Here is a 25,317-nt window from a genome sequence, read left to right as displayed (position 1 = left end):
AGACTAGTCAACTTTTCAGAATGAAAATGCTTAACCTTTAGGAAGTCCTCCAGATTATAGGATTTATTTGACAGCAGCTATAGCAAAATCAGGATCTGTATAAATACCAGTGCCCCAAAGGAGGATCACATTTCATTTGTATTGAGATGTTTTAATTCACCCTTAATAATTTAAGATATTATGTATTAATATTACATATCATATAAGATCTAATTTCTTCTTTTTTCCATCTGAAGCAATAACACTTCCTGGTAGAGTTAATTGTTGTTTTCTTAAACCAAAGATCAATTTCTTCACTGCTCTGAGAATCACTTAAGTTATATTATATTAATTTGCCAACAGCATTACTATTTTTGTATTTATTAACTTACTGAGATAACTCTAACATCCTGGAAAAATCTCAAAGAATACACTTTTAATACTCTTCAACAAATTTGCTTCATTTATGTCATTTAATTGACAGATGAAGAAATAAGGGTCCCACTGGTTTTTCCAAAAGGCTCATCTCCAAATAAAAGCATTTCTGCTCTTTACTTTTCCTAGGTCTCTAATTCACCCTTCTAGTCTCCATCCGTTTATTTCAGATGAGGTAAGAATCTGGTTTTAGACCATGTGGGCCAAATGTCACATTTCATACGGATTAAAAAATAATAAACATAAGGGGTAATCTAATATTCCCATAAATTATTTTAGAAGCATCATAATCCTGTCACACTTCATGTCCAGCTTTCATGTCTCCTAGTTTTTTTCTTCTTTGTTAAAGTTCAAGTGACATATACAAAAATATGAAAAAAAAAGTTTGCACCGAGGTAAGTTCAGAGAGAATGGACTGTGGCTGCAATGACACACACACACACACACACACACACACACACACACACACACACCCTCCAAGGAGACTCTCTCAAAGGCATATGTTAAGTTTACAAGGCACAGCTATAAGTTACAACATGAAGGGGTAGTTTTCTGTATCTATTTATCTGAAGAGAGAACTCCAATGAAACACAAACGAAACAGGCAGGACCTGATGGAGCTTGAGACTTAGCCTGAGAAAGGAGAGAGAAAACAAACCCTATCGGCAAAGAAACAACACACTGGGGAAAAGTATGATTCTCATGAAAATGTCAGTGATTCACCATGGAATAAAATTCAAAGCCGCTGACCCCAGTGAAAGCTTCCAGTGGAAACATGTGGATTTTCCTTCATTTCATTTAAAGACCTTGCTTTATCTCATTTGAACATTATCATAAGCACCATCCCAGATTTTGTGATATGTTCCTTTCTCATTAAAACTGATACCAAAAAAAATGATATTAAAAGATACGGCTGATAAACTGAATTTTCAAGGGGACTTCAGGAAGAAAAAAACAAAAAACAAAATCAAAATAAACAAAACACATCAGTTAATATTATCATGCAAAAGAGGTAGGACATTTTTGGTCCCTTAAAACATTCATTGGGTGCTCAATGAATGGCCCAAGGATAACAGAAGACAATATTTTTTTCTATTTTTACAGTAAGTTTTAAGCAAATTTATTTATAGAATTTTTTTGTACATACCAATTCTTCATTCTGACTTGCCATAAGATCATGACTGAATGAAAGTTGACTTACACAGACCACAAATCTGTCAGGAAATACACGGAGCTCTGCACAAAATGAAAAAAATCAAGTTACTAAAGGCATCAAAAATCTCTGAACACAGAAATGCTTGTTCTCAGATTTTTAAGTTACAGCTAAAATATGTATATACATAAGACACATGTCTCCTCTCCTCGTCTCCTTTCAGTATTTGCCATCAGGAGGGCAGGGCAAGCACAGAGCTCTAAGGAGCAGTCAGGAGGTTGCAGATAGGTCCGCCTGAGCCCCTGGACCATTAGATTATATCCCATGAAACCCCCAGGCAGGGAAGGGCCCTTGCAGCCTTCCCTCTGTGACAGTTTGCTGTTTTCTGACCAGAACTCACATTTGGGAAATAGGATCAACGTTTCCTAGCGAGTGTGCAGAATTACACAGAAAGAGGAAGACTATGGGATAAAATCTGAAAACGTGACTCATCAATGTTCTCACTAATTAGTTTACTTATCATCTCTTTAGTCAACTGGTCTTAGATGGGTCTGCTACACTGGAGGGCAAATGCCCAATCTGAATCAGGCAATGAAAGGAGAAGTGTCATTAATATGAATAATAATAAGGAAATAGTAAAATATGCAAGAGCAAAGATGATATAATTACACCTCAGTCACATTACTCTATTATTACAACTTCTTTTATTTTTTTCTAACATTTATTTGTTTTTGAGAGAGAGACAGAGTGCAAGGAGGAGAGGGAGTCACAGAATCTGAAGCAGGCTCCAGGCTCTGAGCTGTCAGCACAGAGCCCTACGCAGGGCAGAACTCACAAATTGTGAGATCATGACCTGAGCCGAAGTCGGTCACCCAACTGATTGAGTCACCCGGGTGCCCCTATTATTACAACTTCTTAAAGCAAGAAGTGCTGGTTTGGGGGGAGGGCTGCAGGAATCTCAGAGCTGGACACCCCAACATTCAATGAAATAAGAATATAAGATGGTAAATGGCATCTGTATCTCTCCTCCTCTCATCTGTCTGTCCATCCATTCATGAATTCACTTATGTATGCAGCCTCCACCTATGTCTGGAGTGGTGTTTAGCTGATGCTAATAGTATATATTCTGGGTGGGAGGTAAGGATCTTCTCCTTTCTTTATACTTGGTTGTATTGCTTTCATATTTTTCATAATACTTATATATCATATTTATAACACAAAGACATTTTTCTAAAAGAGAAAACTTCCCTCTTAGATATGACCAACATTTTTAAAGAGGGATATTATGAATCAAATAAGTGAAGCTTTTCACATACTTTGCTCATTTCCAACAATGAATGACAACGTGAGGGACTGACTGATAGAAGCTAAGCATGAAGGTAGTGGTTACATATACACACAACTTAAACACAGTTAACACCACACCACCTGGCTAGGTTAAATTACACCAAAGGCCTAATGAGTTGATGTTTTAGTAATAGCCATCTCCTTACCTCTCCCCTGGACCACTGCTGTCTCCTTGGTGATCACTCTTCCCTATTCTAATTCATCCTACTCAGTGCAAGCAGGTTAACAGTTCTAAAAAAAATATTTCCACTTATCCTGCTCAAAACCCCATTGTGGATCCTCAGTACCCATCACATGATGGGCAAACTTCAAAGCCCTCCATGAGTGGGGTCTAACCTGTCCTTCTGGTCTCACTCCCACTAGTCCTCCTCATGTAGAAATCTCCATTTCAGAGGGCCTGAGTGTGTTGAAACTTCGACCCCTCTTAGATGTTCTATCTCGTAAGAGACTAGGGATAGACTTAAAAACAAACAAAAAATAATAATAATAAAGTCATTAATATTTATTCATTAATTCTTAAAATTTCTTATTGAAGTAAGTGATAAGTAGTCTGCTTCCCACTTTCTGGAAGGGGGAACTAAGCCCCGCCAGCCAAAAATCATGACATTGAAATACTAGCGGATCAGAATTTAAATTAAAAATGATCAGTTCGGGGTGGCTGGGTGGCTCAGTCGGTTAAGCATCCTACTTCGGCTCAGGTCATGATCTCGCGATTTGTGAGTTCGAGCCCTGCGTCAGGCTCTGTACTGACAGCTCAGAGCCTGGAGCCTGCTTTGGATTCTGTGTCTCCTCCTCTCTCTGCCCCTCCCACGCTCATGCTCTGTCTCTGTCTCTCGATAATAAATGTTTAAAAAAATTTTTTTTAAAAAATAAAAAGGATCAGTTCTATTCAATAATTTCTCTGTTTTGTCCTTCCATTTCTTCCTCTGAAAAGTAACAACACTAGAATGATGAATTTTGAACATTTTGGAGCCAGGTATTATATAAACAGAAAGCAACCTCTGTACACTTCTTCTTTGCTTAAGTCATAACTGAAACTTTTATCATTTTAATATTTAAATAAAGATTTAGGCAATAGCAATCTTTACCATACAGATAGTCTTCATTTTAACAGACAGATACCAGGTTAAGTGGATTATTTTACTAAGAGAATTGAACAAAGTGGAAAGCCCCAGTAAGAGAGTAATATATTTGAGTGACACTTAAAGTTTAAAAAGTGTAGATAATTGTGAAGATTCCAAGAGCAAACCTCCATACAGTTTATTTTCAAAGTCCTTGTTTCATATCTTATATATCAAAGTCATCCAAGGAAGTTCAGTTAGAGTTTCTTTCCAATGTTCAGATCAGCTTGGAGAATTGTCATTAGCATCTGACTTTATTGTTGTTGGCTGGACGTGTTTGACATCATTTCCTCAGCAGACATCTTGACTTGGGGAAAGGAGGGGGGAAGCTGGCCTTGTCACACACCTAAGAAAGGCTCTGACAGCTCTGGGCTGGGAAAGCATTTTCTCGTGTACACACTTGCTCTGTATCCCAGGGACTTGGTGTGCATAAAGATGAAGTGATTCATGGTGTAACTGCCTGTCAAATCATTCTGGAAGCTCAATGAAAGTGCTGAGATGCAGCAGGAAAGTAAAGCCTGATGTGGCCCAGCTCACAGTTCTCAGACAGGCAGTAAAACAGTGAAAATTGAAAAAGAAAAAATCATAAATGTTTAGAAATACTCTCAATCAGTATTTCAATTTTACAAAGGCAACGAAGAAAGTTGTAATATTCATTCCTTAATTTTCATTCCTTCTCTAGGACAAGCTAATAGTGCAAAATGCTTGACAACCCAACATATCAGCTTCTTACCAGTATTCTGTGAACTTCTGAAACAGTGGAGGCGTATCCCTCTCTTGAGAAAATAGGCTGTGATTTGAAAGCCATAACCTATAAGGTAAAAGAGGGTATCATTAGATTACAAGTTTGTTTGCCACTAAATCCCACAGCCCTCCCTAGTGCCTACCATGTAGTATGTGTTCAATAATTATTTAACAAATGAAAGATTAAAAAGAATCAATAGAGGGATTCACATGAGAGAAAGGGGTAAATATTACACTATGAGCTCTTCTAGGAGGACTGGCCAGAGCACCTGGTTGGGATTGTCTCCAGTGCCTTAAGTGGCTCAGTTACATTATCTGTTACAATGAATTCAACCAAGAATTCTCTACCCAGCAAGATTATCATTCCAAACTGTAGGAGAGATTAAGAGCTTTCCAGAAAAGCAAAAGCTAAAAGAATTCATCACCCCTAATCCGGCCGTACAAGAAATGCTAACAGGCCTTCTTTAAGCCCAAGAGAAATGGCACTATTAATTATAACAACAACAAAAAACATATATTAAAGTAAAAATCTCACTGGAAAAGTAAAATATATAACACAGGTAGTGGAGCAAGCACTTACAAAGCAAGCATGAAGGTTAGAAGACAAAGGTAGTAAATTTCCCTCAAATTACAATAATTAGTTACAGGCAGCAGAAAATGTAAAGATGTAAAATGTGTCATCAAATATATAAAGCATGGGAAAGGAGTAATACGGTAAAGTTTTGGAACGTATTTAAAATTAAGTTGCTATCAACTTAAAACAGACTGCTATTTACATATGACATTTTATGTGAACCTTGTGGTAACCATGAGGAAAAAATACATAATAAATACAAAAAGAAAATGAGAAAAGAATCTAAAGATAACACTAAAGAAAGCCATCAAACCAAAAAAGAAGAGAGAAAGAGAAGAAAGGAATAGAGAGGAACTACAAAAACAACCAGAAAATAATTAACAAAATGGCAAAAAGCATATACTTATCAATAATTACTTTAAATGTAAATGGTCTAAAATCACCAGTCAAAAGACACAGAGTGCTAAATGGATAACAAACAAACAATCAAAAAACAACAACAAGACCCATCTATATGCGCCTACAAGATATTCACTTCAGAAGTAAGAACACAGACTGAAAGTGAGGGATGGAAAAAGGTATTCCAGGCAAATGGAAATGAAAAGAATGCTGGAGTAGGTATACTCAGATAAAACAACATAAACTTTAAAACAAAGACTGTAATAAAAAACAAAAGAAGGCATTACATAAAGATGTCAATCCAACAAGAAAATGTAACATTTATAAATATATATGCACCATACAAAGCAAACACTAACAGACCTAAAGGGAGAAATTGAAACCAATACAGTAATACTAGGAGACTTTAATACCCCACTTTCATCAATGGATAGATCATCCAGACAACATCAACAAAAAATTAAAACAGAAACATCAGCTTTAAATAACACATTAGACCAGACAGACTTAATAGATAGATACACTCTATCCAAAAGAATACACATTCTTCTCAAGCGATCATGGAACATACTCCAGGACAGATCACAAGTTGGGCCACAAAACAAATCTCAATAATTTCAAGAAAACTGAAATCATATCAAGCATCTCTTCCAACCACAATAGTATAAAACTAGAAATTCATTAGAAGAAATAAGAAAAAATATAAAAATATAAAGATTAAACAACCAATGGGTCATTGAAGGAACCAAAGGGGAAATTAAAAAATAATCTACAACCAGTGAAAATAAAAACAGGACATACCAAAATACATAGGATGCAGCAAACGCAGTTCCATGAGGGAAATTCATACCTCAAGAAATAAACAAACAACTCAAATAAACAATCTAGCTCTGCAACTAAAGAATTAGGAAAGAAGAACAAGCAAGACCCTAAATTTACAGAAGAAAGGAAATAATGATGACTAGAAGAGAAATAGACACTAAAAAGACAATAGAAAAAAATCAATGAAGAAAGAGCTAGTTCTTTGAAAAGATAAATGATACTGAAAAATCTTAGCTAGACTTGCCAAGAAAAAAGACAGAAGAGAACTCAAATAAAATCAGAGATGTTACAACCAATACCGCAGAAATACAAAGGGTTGTAAGAAACTGCTATGAAAAATTATATGCCAAAAAACTGTACAACCTTGAAGAAATGAATAAATTCCTAGAAACCTACAATCTCCCAAGATTGCATAATGAAGAAATAGAAAATCTAAATACACCAATTACTAGTAAGGAGATTGAAAGCGTACTGAAAAACCTCCCAACAACAAAAGTCCAGGACCAGATGGCTTCACTGGAGAATTCTACTAAACATTCAAAGAAAATTTAACACCTATCCTTTTCAACTCTTCCAAAAACTGAAGGAGGGAAAGCTTCCAAACATATTTTACAAGGTGAGCATTACCCTGATACCAAAACCAGAGCAAGGGCTCCACAAAAAAAGAAAATTAAAAGCAATATCCTTGGGGCGCCAAAGGTGGCTCAGTCAGTTGAGCATCCAACTCTTGATTTTGGTTCAGGTCAAGATCCCAGGGTTGTGGGATGGAGCCCCGCATTGGGTTCTGCAGTAAGCAAAGATCCTGCTTGGGATTCTCTCTCTCTCTCCCTCTGCCCCTCTCCCCTAAGGCATGCACATTCTCTCTCTAACAAAACCCTCAATATCCTTGATGAACACAGATCCCCAAATCCACAACAAATATTAGCAAAACAAATCCAACAATACATTAAAAGAATCATACACCATGATCAAGTGAGATTTATTCCAGTGATGCCAGGATGGTCCAACATCTGCAAATCAATCAACACTGAACATCACATTAACAAAATTAAAGATAAAATCACACAATCATCTCAATAGATGTGGGGAAAAAGAATATCTGACAAAATGCAACAGCCATCTAGGATAAAAACTCTCAATAAGTGGGTATGGTGGAAATATACCTCAAATGTAATCAAAACCACATATGACAATCCTATAGCTAACATCACACTTAATGGTGAAAAGCTGAAAGCTCTAACATCAGAACCAAGACAAGGATGCCCACCCTCACCACTTTTATTCAACATAGTCTCAGAAGTCCTAGCCATAGCAATTAGGGAAGAAAAATAAATAAAAGGCATCCAAATCAGAAAAGAGGTAAAACTGTCTCTATTTGTAGATAACATGATACTATATATAGAAAACTCTAAAGAATTCACCAAAAAAACCTGATAGAACCAATGAATTCATTCAAGTTGCAGGACACAAAATCAATATACAAAAATCTGTGGTATTTCTATACATAACTAACAAAACATTAGAAAAAGAAATTTAGAAAACAATCCCATTTACAACTGCATCAGAAAAAGAGTAAAATACTTAGTAATAAATTTAACTAAGGAGATGAAAGACTTGAACACTGATAACTATAAGACACTGACAAAAGAAATTGAAGAAGATACAAATAAATGGAAAAATATTCTGTGTTCATGGATTGGAATTAATATGGTGAAAATGTCTATACTACCCAACATAATCTACAGATTAATGGCAACACCTATCAAAATTCCAGTGGCATACTTCACAGAACTAGAATAAACAATTCTAAAATTTGTATGGAACCAAAAAAGATGCCAAATAGCCAAAGTAATCTCGAGAAAGAAGAAAAAAGCTGGAGGTATCACACTTTCTGATTTCAAACTATACTACAAAGCTGTAGTAAAGCAAAACATTATGGTATCAGTACAAAAACAGACACACAGACCAATGAAACAGAATAGAGAGCCCAGAAATAACCCACACATATATGGACAGTTAGTCTATGACAAACAAGCCAAGGACATACAATAGAGAAAGGATGGTCTCTTCAGTAATGATGTTGGAAAAATCGGACAGCCACATGCGAAAGAATAAAACTAGACCACTATTTTATACCATGCACAAAAATTAACTCAAAATGCATTAAAGACTTGAATGTTAAGACCTGAAACCATAAAATGCCTTGAAGAAAATATAAACTCCTTGACATCAGTCTTAGCAACATCCTTGTGGATCTGACTACAAAGACAAGGGAAACAAAAGTGAAAGTACACAAATAGGGCTACATCAAGCTTAAAACCTTCTACCCAACAAAGGAACCATCAACAAAATGAACAGGCAACCCACTAAATGGAAGCAGATTTTTGCAAACTATATATCTGATAAGGAGTTAATATCCAAAATACATAAAGAATTCATACAACTTGACAACAACAAATCAACCAACCTGATTTAAAAATGGGCAGAAGATTTGAATCAACATTTCTCCAAAGAAGATATACAGATGACCAACAGGCACATGCAAAGGTGCTCAACACCAATTATTAGGAAAATGCATATTAAAACCACAATAAGAAAACACCTCACATCTGTTAGAAAGGCTACTAAAAAACAAACAAACGAACAAAAACAAGAAATTACAAATGTTAGTGAGGATGTGGAGAAAATGGAAACTTTGTGCACTGTTGGTGAGAATGTAAACTGGTGTAGCCACTATGGAAATTATAGTGGCCTCAAAAAATTAAGAACAGAACTACTGTATGACCCCTCAATTCCACTCTGAAATATTTATCCAAAGAATATGAAAACACTAATTCAAAAAGATACATGCACCACTATGTTTACTGCAGCATTACTTACAATAGCCAAGATATGGAAACAGTCTACATGCTTATTGACAGATGGATGGATAAAGAGGATGTGGTACATTTATACAATGGACTACTCAAACATAAAAAATAATGAAATCTTGTCATTTACGACAACACAGGTGGACCTTGAAGATATTAGGCTAAATGAAGTAAGGCAGAAAAAGACAAATACTGTATTATTTCACTCATACATGGAGTCTGAAAAACCAAACAAATGAACAAACAAAACAACAAGAGTAGTGGTTATGGGGCGGAGTGGGGGAGTGAAATGGGTCAAGAGGGTTAACTAGACAGTGACAGATGTTAAACAAACTTCGTAGTGTATACAGATATCGAGTTATAAAGATGTACACCTGAAACTTACATTTAAAGGGAAGGGGGCATAGTCATGGTGAAATACTACCCTGTCCCTAAAATGTATAAACTACAACTACAGGCGATATCAGAAAAAAAAAATCTCAAAAAAAAAAAAGGTCAAGTAAAGGAGACTGGTACAAAGGAGTATATTCCATATGAAAATGGAGACATTACCATTCATCTTATAGGGTAGCAACAGAATTTCACAAAAAGTACCAGCACAGTTCCTTCTTCTCTCTCTGCTTTCCTCCCTCCCTCCTCTCTTCCTTCCCTTCCACCCACCTCCAGGTATAAACTATTCTGTTGATGACTTTCTCAAAAACATTAAGTAAAACTGTCCTACCAAAGAGGGTAAGCATCTCCAGGTTGTAAAACAACCTCAGAGACAGTATTATATCCATGAAATTGAAAGGGCCAGGTGTTATAAGAGGTGATCTCCAGGACCTTCAGATTTTTCAAAGTCCATGGTTATAATTGTTTTTGAAATAACTTTTATTTGAAAAAAATGCAAAGAAATTCCCACTTTTACATTCAGTAGACTTCTCACACCCCTGTAGAAGATCCAGAACATCAGTGACTGCAGATTTGATGTCTGTCTACACAAGCTACAGCTTTGACAGCACAACTGCTTTAGTCATGGGGATTGTGAAATAAGAGTGACGTCTATGATAGCATAATCTCCAGATTTACAGAGATGAAATATATTTTTTCCTAAAACACTTGAAACAGATTGCATTTTGGTCATGTGCCTTTCTTCTGCTTAAAACGTCAAACAAAATATGTACACCACGGGCATTATTCTGAGTGCTTTAAAACAAATCCTTTATTCCTTAGGTCAGTGAGAGAGTAGAAGTGATTTGCACATCTGTTTATCTGTCCTACTGCTGTGGGGGGGCTGGTGGAGATTGTAAGAAAGGATCTATGAATACAGACAAAAATTTTACAGTGATTTTGAAGGTAATGATTTATAATGTCAGTCTTCCAAAGGTGTGAATAACAATAAAATGCAGTATGTAAGTCATTCTGCCTTTGCTGGTAACACTTACAGCTCTAGGTGATTAAGACTCGGATTTTCAAAAATCTTTTCCCTGTACAAAATATCCAGCAATAGAATGTTATTATCAGGAAGGGGCTAAATCTGAAGTCGACTATGAAAACTACAGCTCCAATTCAGGAAGCATGGTATCTGGAGATACCTTGGGTGATAAAGAAATCTTACTTGGTCAGTTAAGCAACAGTCTCAATATGACATGTTTCCCTACAGAAAAAGAGAGCAGTATGGGGCAACTGGGTGGCTCAGTTGGTTAAGCGTCCGACTTCGGCTCAAGTCATGATCTCGTGATCTGTGAGTTCGAGCCCCACATCGGGCTCTGAGCTGACAGCTCAGAACCTGGAGCCTGCTTTGGATTCTGTGTCTCCCTCTCTCTCTGCCCCTCCCCCACTTGTGCTCTGTCTCTCTCTGTCTACCAAAAATAAACAAATGTAAAAGAAAATTTAAAAAAAAAAGAAAAAAAAGAAAAAGAGCAGTATAAGAAAATTCTAAGTGATTTATGACTGAAATTACTAGGAGAACTGAGTATCTCCTATCCATCCCACCCCCCAGAATAGGATTATGCTAAAGAGAATCATTCCTAAACTGGGGACTTGTTATGATTTCAATGAATACCCCCCACCATGGCATCGACAAGAGAAATGGCAAACTTAACATGTAAAAAAGATTTTCACCTGCTTAATCCAAATTCCCCTGGCCATAGGAAACTTTATTGTTTAAAGAGAACTTGAAGAGAGATTAAACACAAAAGATTCAGTTCTTATGGCAAACTGATTTTGATATATAAACAGAGAAAGTCACTGCCACTGAAATATACTGACTCGAAATGCTTACAGAGATGTATTTCATTTATCCATAGATAGCAGGCAGTGATAAAGACTACATTCTTATCTTTGCTCTTTAATGTAATTAACTTCACAGAGTTCAGCAGGCCACTGAGATTTCGTCCTTATTCAGAGCTAAAGCAAAGTTCCACTATTCTCTACAATCAAACAGCAACTTGGCAAAGAATCCAGGAGGCCCTTTGCTTTTCCCTTCTCCGGGCCTAAACCGCAAGCATGCTAACACTGGTGTTCTAAATGCACAGAACTGGAGTCAGTAGGAGACTCGGGTTGGGAGACAAAATGGAAATCGTAAAGTGAGAATCTTTTCACTCGAAAACTACCTGACAATGGCATTCTGAGATTCTGAGGCACTTGTAAATCACATTTAAGTATGTCTGTTTTCTTGCCAGCTATTGTGGTCCTCCTAAATCTGAGAAGACTGTCTTTAGACACAGGAAGAGACTGGGACTTAGAAGGAAAATTCTGTTGTGGAATCATCTTTCTACCAGGAGTCTTCAGATATGTGTATTTCTAGACATAATCTATATTTCTGCACTGCTTAATGTCATTTGACATCCAGTACTAACAAGAGTCTACCTTCTCCCCTGGCCTCCAAGCAGCCCCCAAAGTCTCCAGTTTATGCCTCTGGCATTCCAAACGTTGTAAAGAGCTGCTGCTTTATCTTCGCACAGACCTCCCAACCTCCGATGGGGCCCGAAATGATGATCTGTTACCACATTAACATCTTCTGACTCACCTGGTAGTTCATCAAAGAGAATTAAGTCTCTAAGAAAAGGAGGAGGGGTAGGGACTCGGTAATATTAATGAGAGAAAGGGTAGTCCATGTTTTAAGGACAAATCAGAGTTCTACTATTTCATATTCTGTCTAAATAAACCACTCCAAAATGGCTTTATTAGAAATTCAGAGACTTCATGAATAGAAAGGGGAAAACAACAACAAAAAAATCAAATACGGGTTGAACAAATTCCACCCTGGCTTAGCAGGGCGGTAGATTAGTTTTAAGTAGTACCGTGTTGTAGTGAGTAATAGTTTTTAAGGGAGTGCTCGTGTATTTGGGTTGTTCTATTTCATAGTCCCAAGACACTGAGAACAAATATCCAACATGGAGTTTTTACTGTAAAACTATCCAGCTTCACTTGTTTTCCAAGAGACTCATAGCCAAAGTGATGTGAACTTCCCCTATGCTGTCAAGGCAAGTCCGTGGTATAGCACATCACAATGAGAAGCCCTCTCCCACAGCTCTTCTGAGACCACGTGGAGCCTGGGAAAATGCCTCCGAGTGGCCTGCTGAGCCATCAGGACTGCAGGACAGGTAAGCACTGCTTCCTAACTGGCCCCACCCAACACAGCCTGGCTCTCCTCCAGCCAAGCCTTGTCCCAAACAAGGCAACCTCAAAGTAGGAAGACCTATTTTGTCCCATAATACTTCTCTCCCTGAGATGACCTCTTCATTATCAGTAACATCACTGACAATGACGAAAAATGTCAAACATCCAGAAAAGTAGAAAAACAGTGAGTGCCATGACCCCCCAAACCCCGCCATCTAAACTCAATAATGGTTAATATTCTGTCATGTTTCAAATACATATTTGGCACACCATTTCAAAATACATTAGATGTCATGACACTTTACTCCTAAATATGTGAGCACAGACTCACATATAACAAGACATCCTCCTATATCACCAAGATAGTATGATCAAAACTGAGCATGACATTATTGGTCTGTCAAATAACCAGTCCATACTCAAATTTCCCAAACTATCCCCAAAATGTGTATCAATGAACCTCTTCTTGAATTAGAATCCAACCAAAGATCATGCATTGCATTTGGTTATGTCTCTTACATTCCTGTAATCTAGAATAATGTCTCCCTTCCTTTTATTCTTAATTATGACCTTTTAAAGGGATCAGTCTAGTTGTCCTGTAGAGTGACCTCCATTCAGAATTTGCAGTTAAAAAAAAAAATAAGATCTCAGTTGCCTAAATACAAATTTTCAACCTGCATGCTCTTTTACAATGCCAGCCCTTTATTAGTTTTGACAGCTTCCTTTAAGTTCTGCAGGAAAGAGCAGGTTCAAACTAACACTGTAATTATAATTCAAAGTCTGGAACACAAATGACTTGAAGATTTAGTCCTAAAGATAATTTCAAAGTGAGATCTTAAATTTATAAACACTTAAATTTTTAGCAAAGGTAAGCAGGTGGGGTAGTGGTCTCATTCTTGTTCTAAGAAAGGGCACTTTGTGACAATCAGATGACTGTGTGCTGACCAGGAAGCAGCTCCACACTATGTACCAGTTCAGACTTGTGACTGTTTCCAGTCTGAGGTCATGAGTCAGCTCTCCTTCTCCATCTGAAGACCTGGTGAGATTTAATAAGAGGGTAGGAAGAAAGGGGATGATAGCTACTGAGTACTGACAATGTCTTCGTCCATGCTAGACTAGACCAGGAACATATACAGCCATTTTAAAAAATGAAGAATATGTGTGTTTTAAAGCTATTTCATTCAGGAAAAAATGAATTATAACTCATTACTTCTGAAACTGTCCATTCAGTAAGTCACATCTGTCCTTATAAGATGGCCAAGGGTAGAGAAATCACAAGTGTGATATCATCACTTAGAACATATACAGGGAGGTTGGGTGTGAGATGGAGACTTTGGAAAAAAGCCTTTATGGGGCCCTTTGAAACATGTTATAGGCCTAAGTGTGATCTTCACCATTGTTGGTGATGGGTGGGGTTGGGGACAGGGGTTGCTCTGTGGGAACCAAAAAACAAGTCTTACCATAAGTTTAAGAACACACACACACAGGATCCTAGTTTAAGACCACAACTGGGAAACAATTTGGGTGGGTAAGTGGAATATTTGGTCCTGGGCTAAAAATTTCACTTATTACCCAAGATATTTAGAGACTCCAAAAGGATCCCTTGAGATAACATTTCACGTTCTTAAATAAGGACAGTACTGGACGCTGAGTCACAATAAAGCTATGTCTATTTGAGGCCAAAACAAATGGGGCAAACTAGTTAGTTCCATGAAAAAAAAAAAAAACCTACGAACAAAATGATTACTTTAGGCCAAATTTACTTAGAAAAACAATTTTCTACCTGTCACTTCATTGGCTTTGTATGCAATACCACTAGCCCCATGTGCTATTAATTTTACTATCTATGGGACCATCAGAGAATGTTACCATTCAGTGAGAAAGCTCAGGCAGACAAAAATTAGAATAAAACAAATTGAGAAATTATCACTTTAGCTTTCTTTCCCATACTGCTTTCCTATTTTTTTTTGTTTATAAAAATATGCCCTTAACATCAAGTATGAAAACCATGTTTAGATAATGTTCAAGCACAGACAAAATGATATTCAAAATGATGGCTCCCACAATCATAACTCTGCCAGACGATGCATAATAATGAGGATGATAGAACTGGGCACTTATGAAAATCTCAAAGTTCCCTACAAAACCCTTCACTCACCTTTAAATAACTATGCATAAAAGAAACAGAGATTTTGTTTATTTATTCTGAGAGAGAGAAAGAGTGCAAGAGGGGGAGGAGCAAAGAGAGAGAGGAAAAGAGAGAATCCCAAGCAGGCTCTGTAGTGTCAGCATGGAACCTGACATTGGGCTTGATCTCACAAGCTGTGAGATCATGACCTGAACCAAAATCAAGAGTTGGAAGTTTATTCAACTGAGCCACCCAGGTGACCCAAGAAACAGATCTTTTATTTCTAAATGAGGGAGCTGGTTGTTTGAACTGTTGGCTGTTCAAGCAGGCCGCTCTTGCAACAACTTTCAAACTTCCTGTGTATAAGATGAGAAGCGCCAGATGAAGCATATCCTCTGTGGCCTCCCTCTCTTGCAGGGGGTCCATTCCAACTCTGAGATTCTATGACCATGTGCAATGAGAAAAAGAGTTGATGAACCACTGGACTATTCGAACAGGATTGCAGAATCACAGGACAAGGAACATCTTTGAACAGCCCTCTAGCTCACTTCCTGCTTATTAGCCAGGATCATATTTAAATCATATTTTAAAAACACCACCAAATGCCAAATGAGAAGATGCCAAACCTAGGCATGTGTGACTTAATTCTTCCTTTACCATTTGAATTGAGATTGCAAACTTTGATGCTTTAAAGGACAAGACAGTAAAAAGGCTGGGTTTGGACTCTGGAAACCAGAGAAAGCACATGCCTGGTTAAAAGGGGACAGAAGCTATTGAACTCCAGCATCAGCTGCCACTGGAAATTAGGGCACCAGGGTACCAGGTTTTAGGCCTTTCCAGAAAAGCCAAATATCTAAATTTTTATATGAAATCTCCCAAATTTTAAATAAGCAATGAACTAAAATATAGCAGTCCAAGTACAGTTTTTCTGAGGGCAGCTTCAGCTTTGCACCACCAGTTGACAATTTGTAATCTAAATTCCTCGCACTGCAGTTGAAGTTCATTTTCTTGTGTTCTGCTTTCAGCAGAGATGAAAGAAAGCTGGCTGTTACCAAATGCTTGGAGATAGGTAGTCAGTTTCAATCTAGTCATTTATTCTAAGCTAAATAAACCCAGGTCCTTAACCTCACTACACAGGACATGTTTATCTACATTTAAATCATTCTGACACCTCTAAGTCCTGACATTAAAGATACACAGCTAAGGGTTTGACTCAATGTGGGGGAAAATGAAAAGATTATACAATTTTAGAAATCATTAATCGTATGAATGTCTGTAGTTTAAAAATCACAAAACTTATTTTTTAAAAAAAGGACTTGGAAGGTTTGAGTAAAACACCAAGTTCTGGGTTGGAAGGGCTAATTGTTATAAAGATGTGCATTGTTCCCATATTTATTTATTTAACAAACATGTACTGAATGCCTATTACGTACCAGACAATTCCAATCAGAATCACAATGAAAACATTTTTGTGTGTGCGTGGTAAGAGTAGGGAGCAATTTCAAAGTTGCCAAATTAATTCTAAAATTAATCTAGAAGAATAGACAAATAAGAACAGCTACATGAAAAAACTCAAAATGAAAAAAAAATTCTAATTCAAAGTAATGTATATATAATGTGTTTTTAAAAAAACCAACTAGACAAAAATAAAAAGGTTTATAAAGTTAAATCACCAATAATCCAACCACCCAGAAAGTTACTTTTGTCACCTTGACTTTTGATGACCTCCACATCTTTTCTGAAGACATATAAACACATATATATTCCTATTTCTTTTTACAAAAACGGAATCACATGGCAAAAGCTGCTTTATAACCTGATTTTTCTTTAAAAAAACTCAATGTACATGAACTTTGTGTATGTTACCACTTAGGAATCCACTTTCACTCTTTTCCAATTTAATATTCACTAGAAGACAGTTCCTACTGATCTGTAAAGCCGATTCTGCCATATACAGGCCTCTCTCTTTTTTAATGTTTATTTATTTTTGAGAGAGATACAGACAGAGTCAGAGCAGGGGTGGGGCAGAGAGAGAGGGAGACAACAGAATCTGAAGCAGGCTTTAGGCTTCGAGATGTCAGCACAGAGCCCGACACTGGGCTTGAACCCACGAACCACGAGATCATGACCCAATCTGAAGTCAGACATCTAACCTAATGAGCCACCCAGGCGCCCCTAGGCCTCTCTTTTAGAGTTATTTTATTCCATTGACTTATCAGTCAATATGCACTGTATTAATTACCTAAGCTTTATTTACAATAAACCTTAATATCCAGTAGGGCAAGTTCCTTTCTTGACCCTCGAAGCTGTTTCTAGTCCTCATCAAGAATTACTCCTGGTCCTTTATGCTTTCCTATAGCTTTTAATGTTAGCTTGTCAAGTTGCATGAAAAAAATTGAGAGTTTGATTAGAAAGGCCCTGAATTTATAGAATTTTTCTATGTAACATTCTTGCATACTTTATTAAGTTTATTGTGAGGTACTTCCTATTTTTTATTGTTGCCATCACATATATTGCTTCCTAAAAATTACATTTTCAAATTGTCTGCTGTTGCAATTGACTTTTGTATGCTGACCTGCAACTGAAAAATCTATTAAACCCTCTTATTAATTCTAATAATTAGTCACTATATTTCCCTTAGACTTTTCATGATACTTTTATTCTTTATTTCCAAATTTCCCATCTGTATTTTTTCTCCTGACTTGTAGTTTGGGCTAGAATCTCCAGTAAATGTTGAATATTGTTCCTAGTAGGAATCGCTGTGGTACCCTTGATTATAAAAGGAACACTTTTAGTGATTTAGCAATGAGAACAGTATTTGTTTCCATTTCACCTAAGTTTTCAAATTTATTAGCTTTTGTAATAGGCACATCACAGATTTGTGGCTCTGTCCTTCAGGACATGCAGTGAACTGCTTTCTCCTACAATGTTTATGTAGACTTATCTTCTGTTCTATATTTTCTATTCAGCATTTGTTTGTAACAAACATTCCCCTCAAATTTGTAACAAACAAATCCCCTCAGTTGGGATTTGTATCCCATTTTACAATGTGCTAGGTCTTTTTTCAATTTTTGATGTGTTCACTTGAGTCATGTACAAAAACAGTAAATATTCCCAAAGTTTATCATCAATCCTGCTATCTCACAGTTGTTAAATAAACCACTATGAAGTTTAAGTAACCACCAACTAGTCTAGAGTCTTTCCAAGGCCCAATCATGAGCCCACTGCTCATATTTAAATCACATGGGGAGTCGGAAGCTCCAAGGCTGGGGTCATTTTCAACTCTACAGATTCTTGTATCCCTAGCACCCAAGAATCTGATGTAGATCTGGGAAAGTGCCAGACACTTGTATTCTTTTTAAAGGGTTCCAAGGGATTCTGATGCACAGTTCAGGTTTGGAAGTCACTGCTCTAAATCTTATTTTATTGATCTACTGGTATGGAATTAGTAGCAAGAGTCTTGCTAGAGTAATGGTGGTGGTACATTACAAAGTTCTTGAAGATAAACACAAAATGCAAGTCCTATAAGTGAATATAAGAGAGAAATCACCCTCGCTCCTTAAACACAAACAAAGAGGCCTCTAGCAGGAGCACTATAGCAACAGTGAAGAGGCATAGGGAGAAAGCTAATTTCTAAGGCACTCAAGGCCCAAACTACCAAGGCAATTTATGAGAAGCCAATGCATATTAGCTCAATTATTATCGCCTCTCTGGAGGATTTCAAAGAACAAGTCTCATGCCTCCTTTGTTTTCTTTTCTCTCTCTTCCTCTAACTGCCAGATGATCTACCTTTTCACAGAAAAAAAAAATAAAATCACCACATACTTTTCATTTTTTATCTTCCTCAAGTCCCTACAGTTCACCTAAAATGTACATCAATTTGATATGTAAAAATTAAAGTGATAGGTATGCAATGACTTATAAACGTAATTAAGATGCTAATCAGATCACACACAGACTCAGATTAACAAGAAATGTACGATGTTTGCTATGACTCAGGTTTTATTATTTCCGAAACACTACCTTGATATTCCTGTCTTCACTGTCTAAACAAGGAAAAACTTAGAAGAATGTGTAAAGAGAACTTTTTAATGTTGTTCTGCTTACACAGTATTTACTGATAATATAAGTATCAAATGAACAAATAAAAAATACTGGTTAATATAAAAAAATCATCAAACAGAACCTCCACCTTCATCGTATACACATTCTTACCATGAAATTAAGAGAGATATAACAAGACATGTGCTTCCCAATGAGTGGCAACAGGAAATACACCCTATCTAGCACAAAGTATTCTTGCATAAGAAACAACAACATACAAGGGATCTGACCTCATCAAGAGTGTGGGTCTGACTAGCAGTTTACAGGAAATACAGGGGCTGGAAGAATATTAACGCCACCATGCAGATGCAGCCAGCCAAACCCAAAATGTGGGAAATTCCAGAGGACACTTGACCTAGTTTCTCTGATAAGTAAACAACAAGAAAAACAAAAACAAAAACAGAAAAAACCAGGAGGGACGTTCCCCTAAGTTCAAAGAGATAGTCACCTATTGTAAAGAGAATCAATCAAATGCAGTGAATGTGTGGACCAACCTTGTTTGGACCCTCATTTGAACAATCCAACTATAATAGAATTGAAGAGATAGAGAAATCTGAAGATGGACTATATATCTGATGACATCAAGAATTTTTTTTCTCCCTTGGGACGCCTGGATGGCTCAGTAGGTTAAGCATCCAACTCTTGATTTTGGCTCAGGTCATGATCTCGTAGTTTGTGGGATTGAGCCCTGAGTCAGGCTCTGCACTAACAGTGTGGAGCCTGCTTGAGATTTTCTCTTTCCCTCGCTCTCTGCCCCAACCCGACTCGTGCACTTGTGCACTTCCACGCTTTCTCTTTCTCAAAATAAATAAACATTAAAAAAAAAACCTTAATGGCACTCTGCTCATTAAAAAAAAAAAAAAAAGAAAACTTAGGGGCACCTGGGTGCCTCATTCGGTTAAGCATCTGACTTCAGCTCAGGTCATGATCTCTCAGTTCATGGGCTAGACACCTGCACTGGGCTCTGTGCTGACAGCTAGGAGCCTGGAGCCTGCTTCAGATTCTGTCTCCCTCTCTGCCCCTCCCCGCTCGCACTCGGTCTCTGTCTCTCTCAGAAATAAACATCTTAAAAAATTTAAAACACCTTATTTTTTAGAGTCAAATATATTGAATCACTCATGTGTACAATATATGATATCCAGGATTTACCTAAAATTATGTGGGAGTGGGGGGCAGGAAGAACAAGTCAGGGGATAAATGAAATAACATTTGGCCATATGTTAAAAATGCGATGCTGTGTGATGGGTAAGAGGGGACTCATTGGATAATCTATTGTATGCATCTGAAATTTCTAGTAAGTTTAAAAACAAAAGAGAGAATTCTTTGAAGACTTAAATTAAAAAAAGAAGACCATAATTTGATGAAAACCTTCAAGAACCTTAAAGCTGATGCATTTTCTCTTTTAAATATTTATGTTAATATCATCCTTCTTTCAAAGTTTCAGAACATAAGTCACAATTAAAGTTTGCTTTTCTAATTTTCTAACTTTGAAAATAACATTTTACAAAAAAATGCAAAAGCATTCTTTGTTGTGTTGTGAATTATAACCATAATCTTTAGAATAATTTTTGTAAGTAGATAACAATTAAAAAGCAACCTAAACAGAAATGATCTAATAGGTGATTGTAAAGCTCTCATCTTCCTTAAGCCTTAAAAGCAAGCACACTATCGCATTTAAAGTAGGGATGGTAACCTCATTCTTTCATGACTACTGGCCCAAGTTGAAAATGTAACTGATTATAGAAATAGGTATAGATATAGATACATATACATACAGTCTGCAGGTTCAAGCCATACTACCAGCCTGTTACATATGGAGTAAAAAGTGCACCATACTTAAAAAAAATATATAGCCTTGCAGTAAAAGGAGCACATGTCCACAGGGCACCTGGGTAGCTCAGTTGGTTAAGTGTCCAACTTCAACTGAGGTCATGGTCTCACGGTTTGCGAGTTTGAGCTCCGTGTTGGGCTCTGTGCTAACAGCTCAGAGCCTGGAGCCTGCTTCAAATTCTGTGTCTCTCTCACTGTCCCTCCCCCATTTGTGCTCTTGCACTCACGCTCTCTCTCTGTCCCTCAAAAATAAATAAACATTTAAAAAAATTTTTTTAAAGGAGCACATGTCTAAAAGCAGAATTGGGAATCTGACAAAGATAAAGGAGACCCTCCTGCTAAAAACACACAAAATCTGGGTAAAAGAAAAACATGCTTAAGTACATAGCAGAACTCAAAAGAAACGGAAATATCAAGGAAATACCAGAAATGGAGAGGTAAAGAGTAGGAAACGAATGGGCTGACACTCTAATGGCCTATAGAAAAGCTTTAGATCAGACATACACAGGAGAGGACCCAGTCTCCACTGCCCCGAGGAGTAGACACTGCTCCATCACTCCACAAAAACCCCTTTCTCTCTTGATTTGTGTGTTTTTCCTTTTGTTGAATGCTGAGAACTCACCAGCCCCTGAGGCTCCACAAAAGTCTCTCTTAATGTTTCATTGTCCCAAATCTCCCAGCTTCTTGGATACCCATCCCACAGAACTACTTTTCTTCATGTTGTTCCTCATTCCCACCTTCCAAAGGCAAGCATTTTTAGGGTGCCCCTCCGCTCTCGGTCACATGACTGGAGTGGAAGCCAGCCACAGTCCTGCCTTCTTTTCTTCATAGAAGCTTTCTCTCTTCCTTTCACTGGTTTTAGTAGAAGGTTCATATGATAGGAGGCCTTTACACTTGGGACTTGAAAATACTGGACAGTGCAGTGCTTTGGAGTCCCTGAGAGGGAGTCCTGGAGATGCCAGTGAGGCACTGGAGCGGGATGTGAGTTTCAAACTGATACTCACCTAAGCAAGGGCATCAATGCCCTGTGTGTATTTCCTTCTGTCTTGTGCACTGCACCATCTGTCCCACTTCCTGCCCTGGCCTCGTCTTCTTCACTGGCTTGCTATGTTTGTCTTCATCTCTTCTCAGTGGCATACCTCTCCATGGCCTCTCCCATCACCGAGGTTCTACAAGAAGCTTCTCCTGCTTCTTCTCAGGGTCTTCCTCCACACCAGCCCTGTCCACACCTCCTGTTATCACCTCCCCCCTCCTCAGTCTTGCCCTGGGGTCTACTCAAGCTTACTCTCCATGGGTCTGCTTTTCCTGGTCTACCTGCCCTACACCCCTCCACTCTGCTGATTCCCATCACTGAAACCGCTTCCCACGCATTGGAGCAAAAGCCTTACTTTCTTCTCAGCTCTCTTCTGAAAATACAGCTTTTCTAGAAAAAAGTTCTCTGGGCTCAGGAAAAATAGAAAATTCCTTAGAAACGGAAGGAAGGCCAATATTGTTAAACAATAGTTAAAGGATGATGGTTACAATGTAAGTGCTACAACAAAGACCTGCATTGGGAGCTGTGGGGGCCAAGAAAGGGTATGTCTCACTAAACAAGGGAGAGTAACAAACTAAAGTGGGGAAAGCCATCCCCAAGGAAGGGAAGCATCTAAGCAGAGCCTGGAGGCATCAAGAGGACCATGCTGGAAGGGCTAAGAATGGTGGGCACTGCAGGCATGTCTGTGTCAGACCACAGCTGGGAGGCAGATGAAGCTTAGAGTTCAGGATGAAGAGATGAAGTACAGAGGACAGATGGGGAGGGATAAGCAAAGGTGCTTGGACTTTGACATGTAGTCAGCTTTACAGCCTAACGTAAAGGATTTTAACAGGAGTTACTGAGACCCATTAGCATCCCCAGTCATACCTTACAAATACTGATGATTCACTGTGTGTTTCCATTAATATGAAGATCTTGACTAAACTGAGGATCACTTTTCTCCTCACTGATTTGGTTAAAGTGGAATACAGTTGATGAATTTGTCGAAGAGTATAATTTAACCTAAAAATCCTAGAAAAAACCTTTGGCAAAATTAATATTTTATTAATTCATTAAAAATAAGGTGTTTATAACAATTTTAAATGATGTTTACACTGATTAAGTTAAAAGAGACACTTGATCCAGATTAGTGAATGCCAGCTTTAATCCTGCTGGGAAAAAAATAACATAACATTACTAGAAAGCTAATTAAAATAGGTTGGTACTGGCCTAAGGACAGACATGTAGAAATAGAACTGAGAGTCCAGAAATAAATCCTTGCATTTACTGCTAACTGATTTTCAATAAGGGGGCCAAGACAATTAAATTGGGATAGAAAGATCTTTTCAACAAATGGTACTGGGACAAATGGATAACCACATGGAAAAGAACAAAGCTGGACCCTACCTCATATCACACACAAAATCAACTCATTAACTCAAAATAGATCAAAGATACAAATGTAAGAGTTAAAACTATAAAAGTCTTAGGAAAAAACACAGGCATAAATATTCATGGCTTGGGATTAGGCAATGGTTTCTTAGATATAATACAAAAAGCACATGTCACAACAACAAAAAATTGAATAAATTGGACACCATCAAAATTAAAAACTTCGGTCCATAGGAGAAAAATTTTTCAAACTATCTATCTGATAAGGGACCTGTATCTAAAATATGTGAAGAACTCCTACAACTCAGGGCTCCTGGGTGGCTCAGTTGGTTGAGTGTCTGACCAGCTCAGGTCATTATCTTATGGTTCATGAGTTTGAGCCCCGCATCAAGCTCACTGCTGTCAGCACAGAGCCTGCTTCAGAGACTCTGTCCCCTATTCTCTGCCCCTCCCCCTCATGTGCTCTGGCTCTCTCTGAAAAATAACTAAAACATTTTAAATAAATAAATAACCCCCTACAACTCAATAATTTAAAAAAAAAGTCAATTTAAAAATGAACAAAAGATTTGAATAAGATGTTTCTCCAAAAAAAGATATATAAATGGCAGATAAGTACTTGGATACAGGGTAAACATCATTAGCCATCAGGGAAATGGAAATCAAAATCGCAATCAAAGCCACTTCATACCCACTAGGATGACTATAATCAAAATGACAACAAAGTGTTGACAAGAATGTGGAGGAAATGGAATCTTCATACACTTTTGGTAGGAATAGCAAATGGTACAGCTGCTTTGAAAAAGTCGGAAGTTCCTCAACATATTAAACACAGAGATAACAAATTACCCAGAAATTCCATCTTTAGGTATATACTCATGAGAAATGAAAACATATATCCACTCAAAAACCTGTGCAAATATTCATAGTAGCATTATTCACAATAGCCAAACAGTGCAAATCCAAGTGTCCCTCAACTGATGAATAGATAAACAAAATGTGATATATCCACACAATGGAATATTATTTGGCAACAGAAAGAAATGAAGTACTACCAGTAAATGCTTACAACCTGGATGAACATTGAAAACAATATGCTAAGTGAAAGCCAGTTATGAAGAACAACATATTGTAAGACTCCATTTATATAAAACATCCAGAGTAGGAAAAATCAGTAGAGACAGAACTAAATTGGTGGAAACTCTGGGATGGGAATGGGAAGGATGCTGGGGTAAAATGGAGAGTAACTGCTAATGGGTATAGAGTTTCTTTACGGAGGAACAAAAATGTTCAAAAAGAGGTTCTGGTGACAGTTGCACAACTTTGTGAATATATAAAAGCCAATAAATTGTAAACTTTACCTTTTAATAGTTTTTTTTAAGTTTATTTTTATTTATTTTTTTGAGAGAGCAAGCAAAGGAGGGGCAGAGAGGGAAAGAGAGAAAATCCCAAGCTGGCTCCACGCTGTCAGCACAGAGCCAGATGCGGGACTCGATCCCAAGGACCGTGAGATCATGACCTGAGCCAAAATCAAGAGTCAGACACTTAACACTGAGCCACCAGGTGCCCCTAAACTGCATACTTTAAATGAGTGAATTGTAGGGTATGTAAATTATATCTCAATAAAGCTGTTATTAAACAAACAAAAAAAGAATGGGATAAAATGCTATTCAACTAAATTGGTGGGAACTGTCAGTGTTCTCAATTCTGAAATCCCCAAATTAAATAAGAAGAATGCTTTCCTCTAACTGAAAATGTCAGAGACTTCTAAAATGGGGTATATGACTGGTTGATCATGCTGGTAAATG

General features: G+C 37.4%; 1 protein-coding gene across 1 annotated transcript in view; it reads right to left on the bottom strand.

Annotated features, from left to right (window-relative positions):
- SLX4IP (SLX4 interacting protein) overlaps positions 1-25,317 on the bottom strand; it is a 177,683-nt gene that overhangs the window by 18,755 nt on the left and 133,611 nt on the right. The window contains 2 exon segments of the mRNA XM_003983783.5: positions 1,561-1,649; positions 4,768-4,845. Of these exon segments, the coding sequence (XP_003983832.2) occupies positions 1,561-1,649; positions 4,768-4,845 (167 nt within the window).

This window comes from Felis catus, chromosome A3 (genome assembly GCF_018350175.1).
Source record: "Felis catus isolate Fca126 chromosome A3, F.catus_Fca126_mat1.0, whole genome shotgun sequence".
NCBI lineage: Eukaryota > Metazoa > Chordata > Mammalia > Carnivora > Felidae > Felis > Felis catus.
This window is presented reverse-complemented; position numbering and strand designations above follow the sequence as displayed.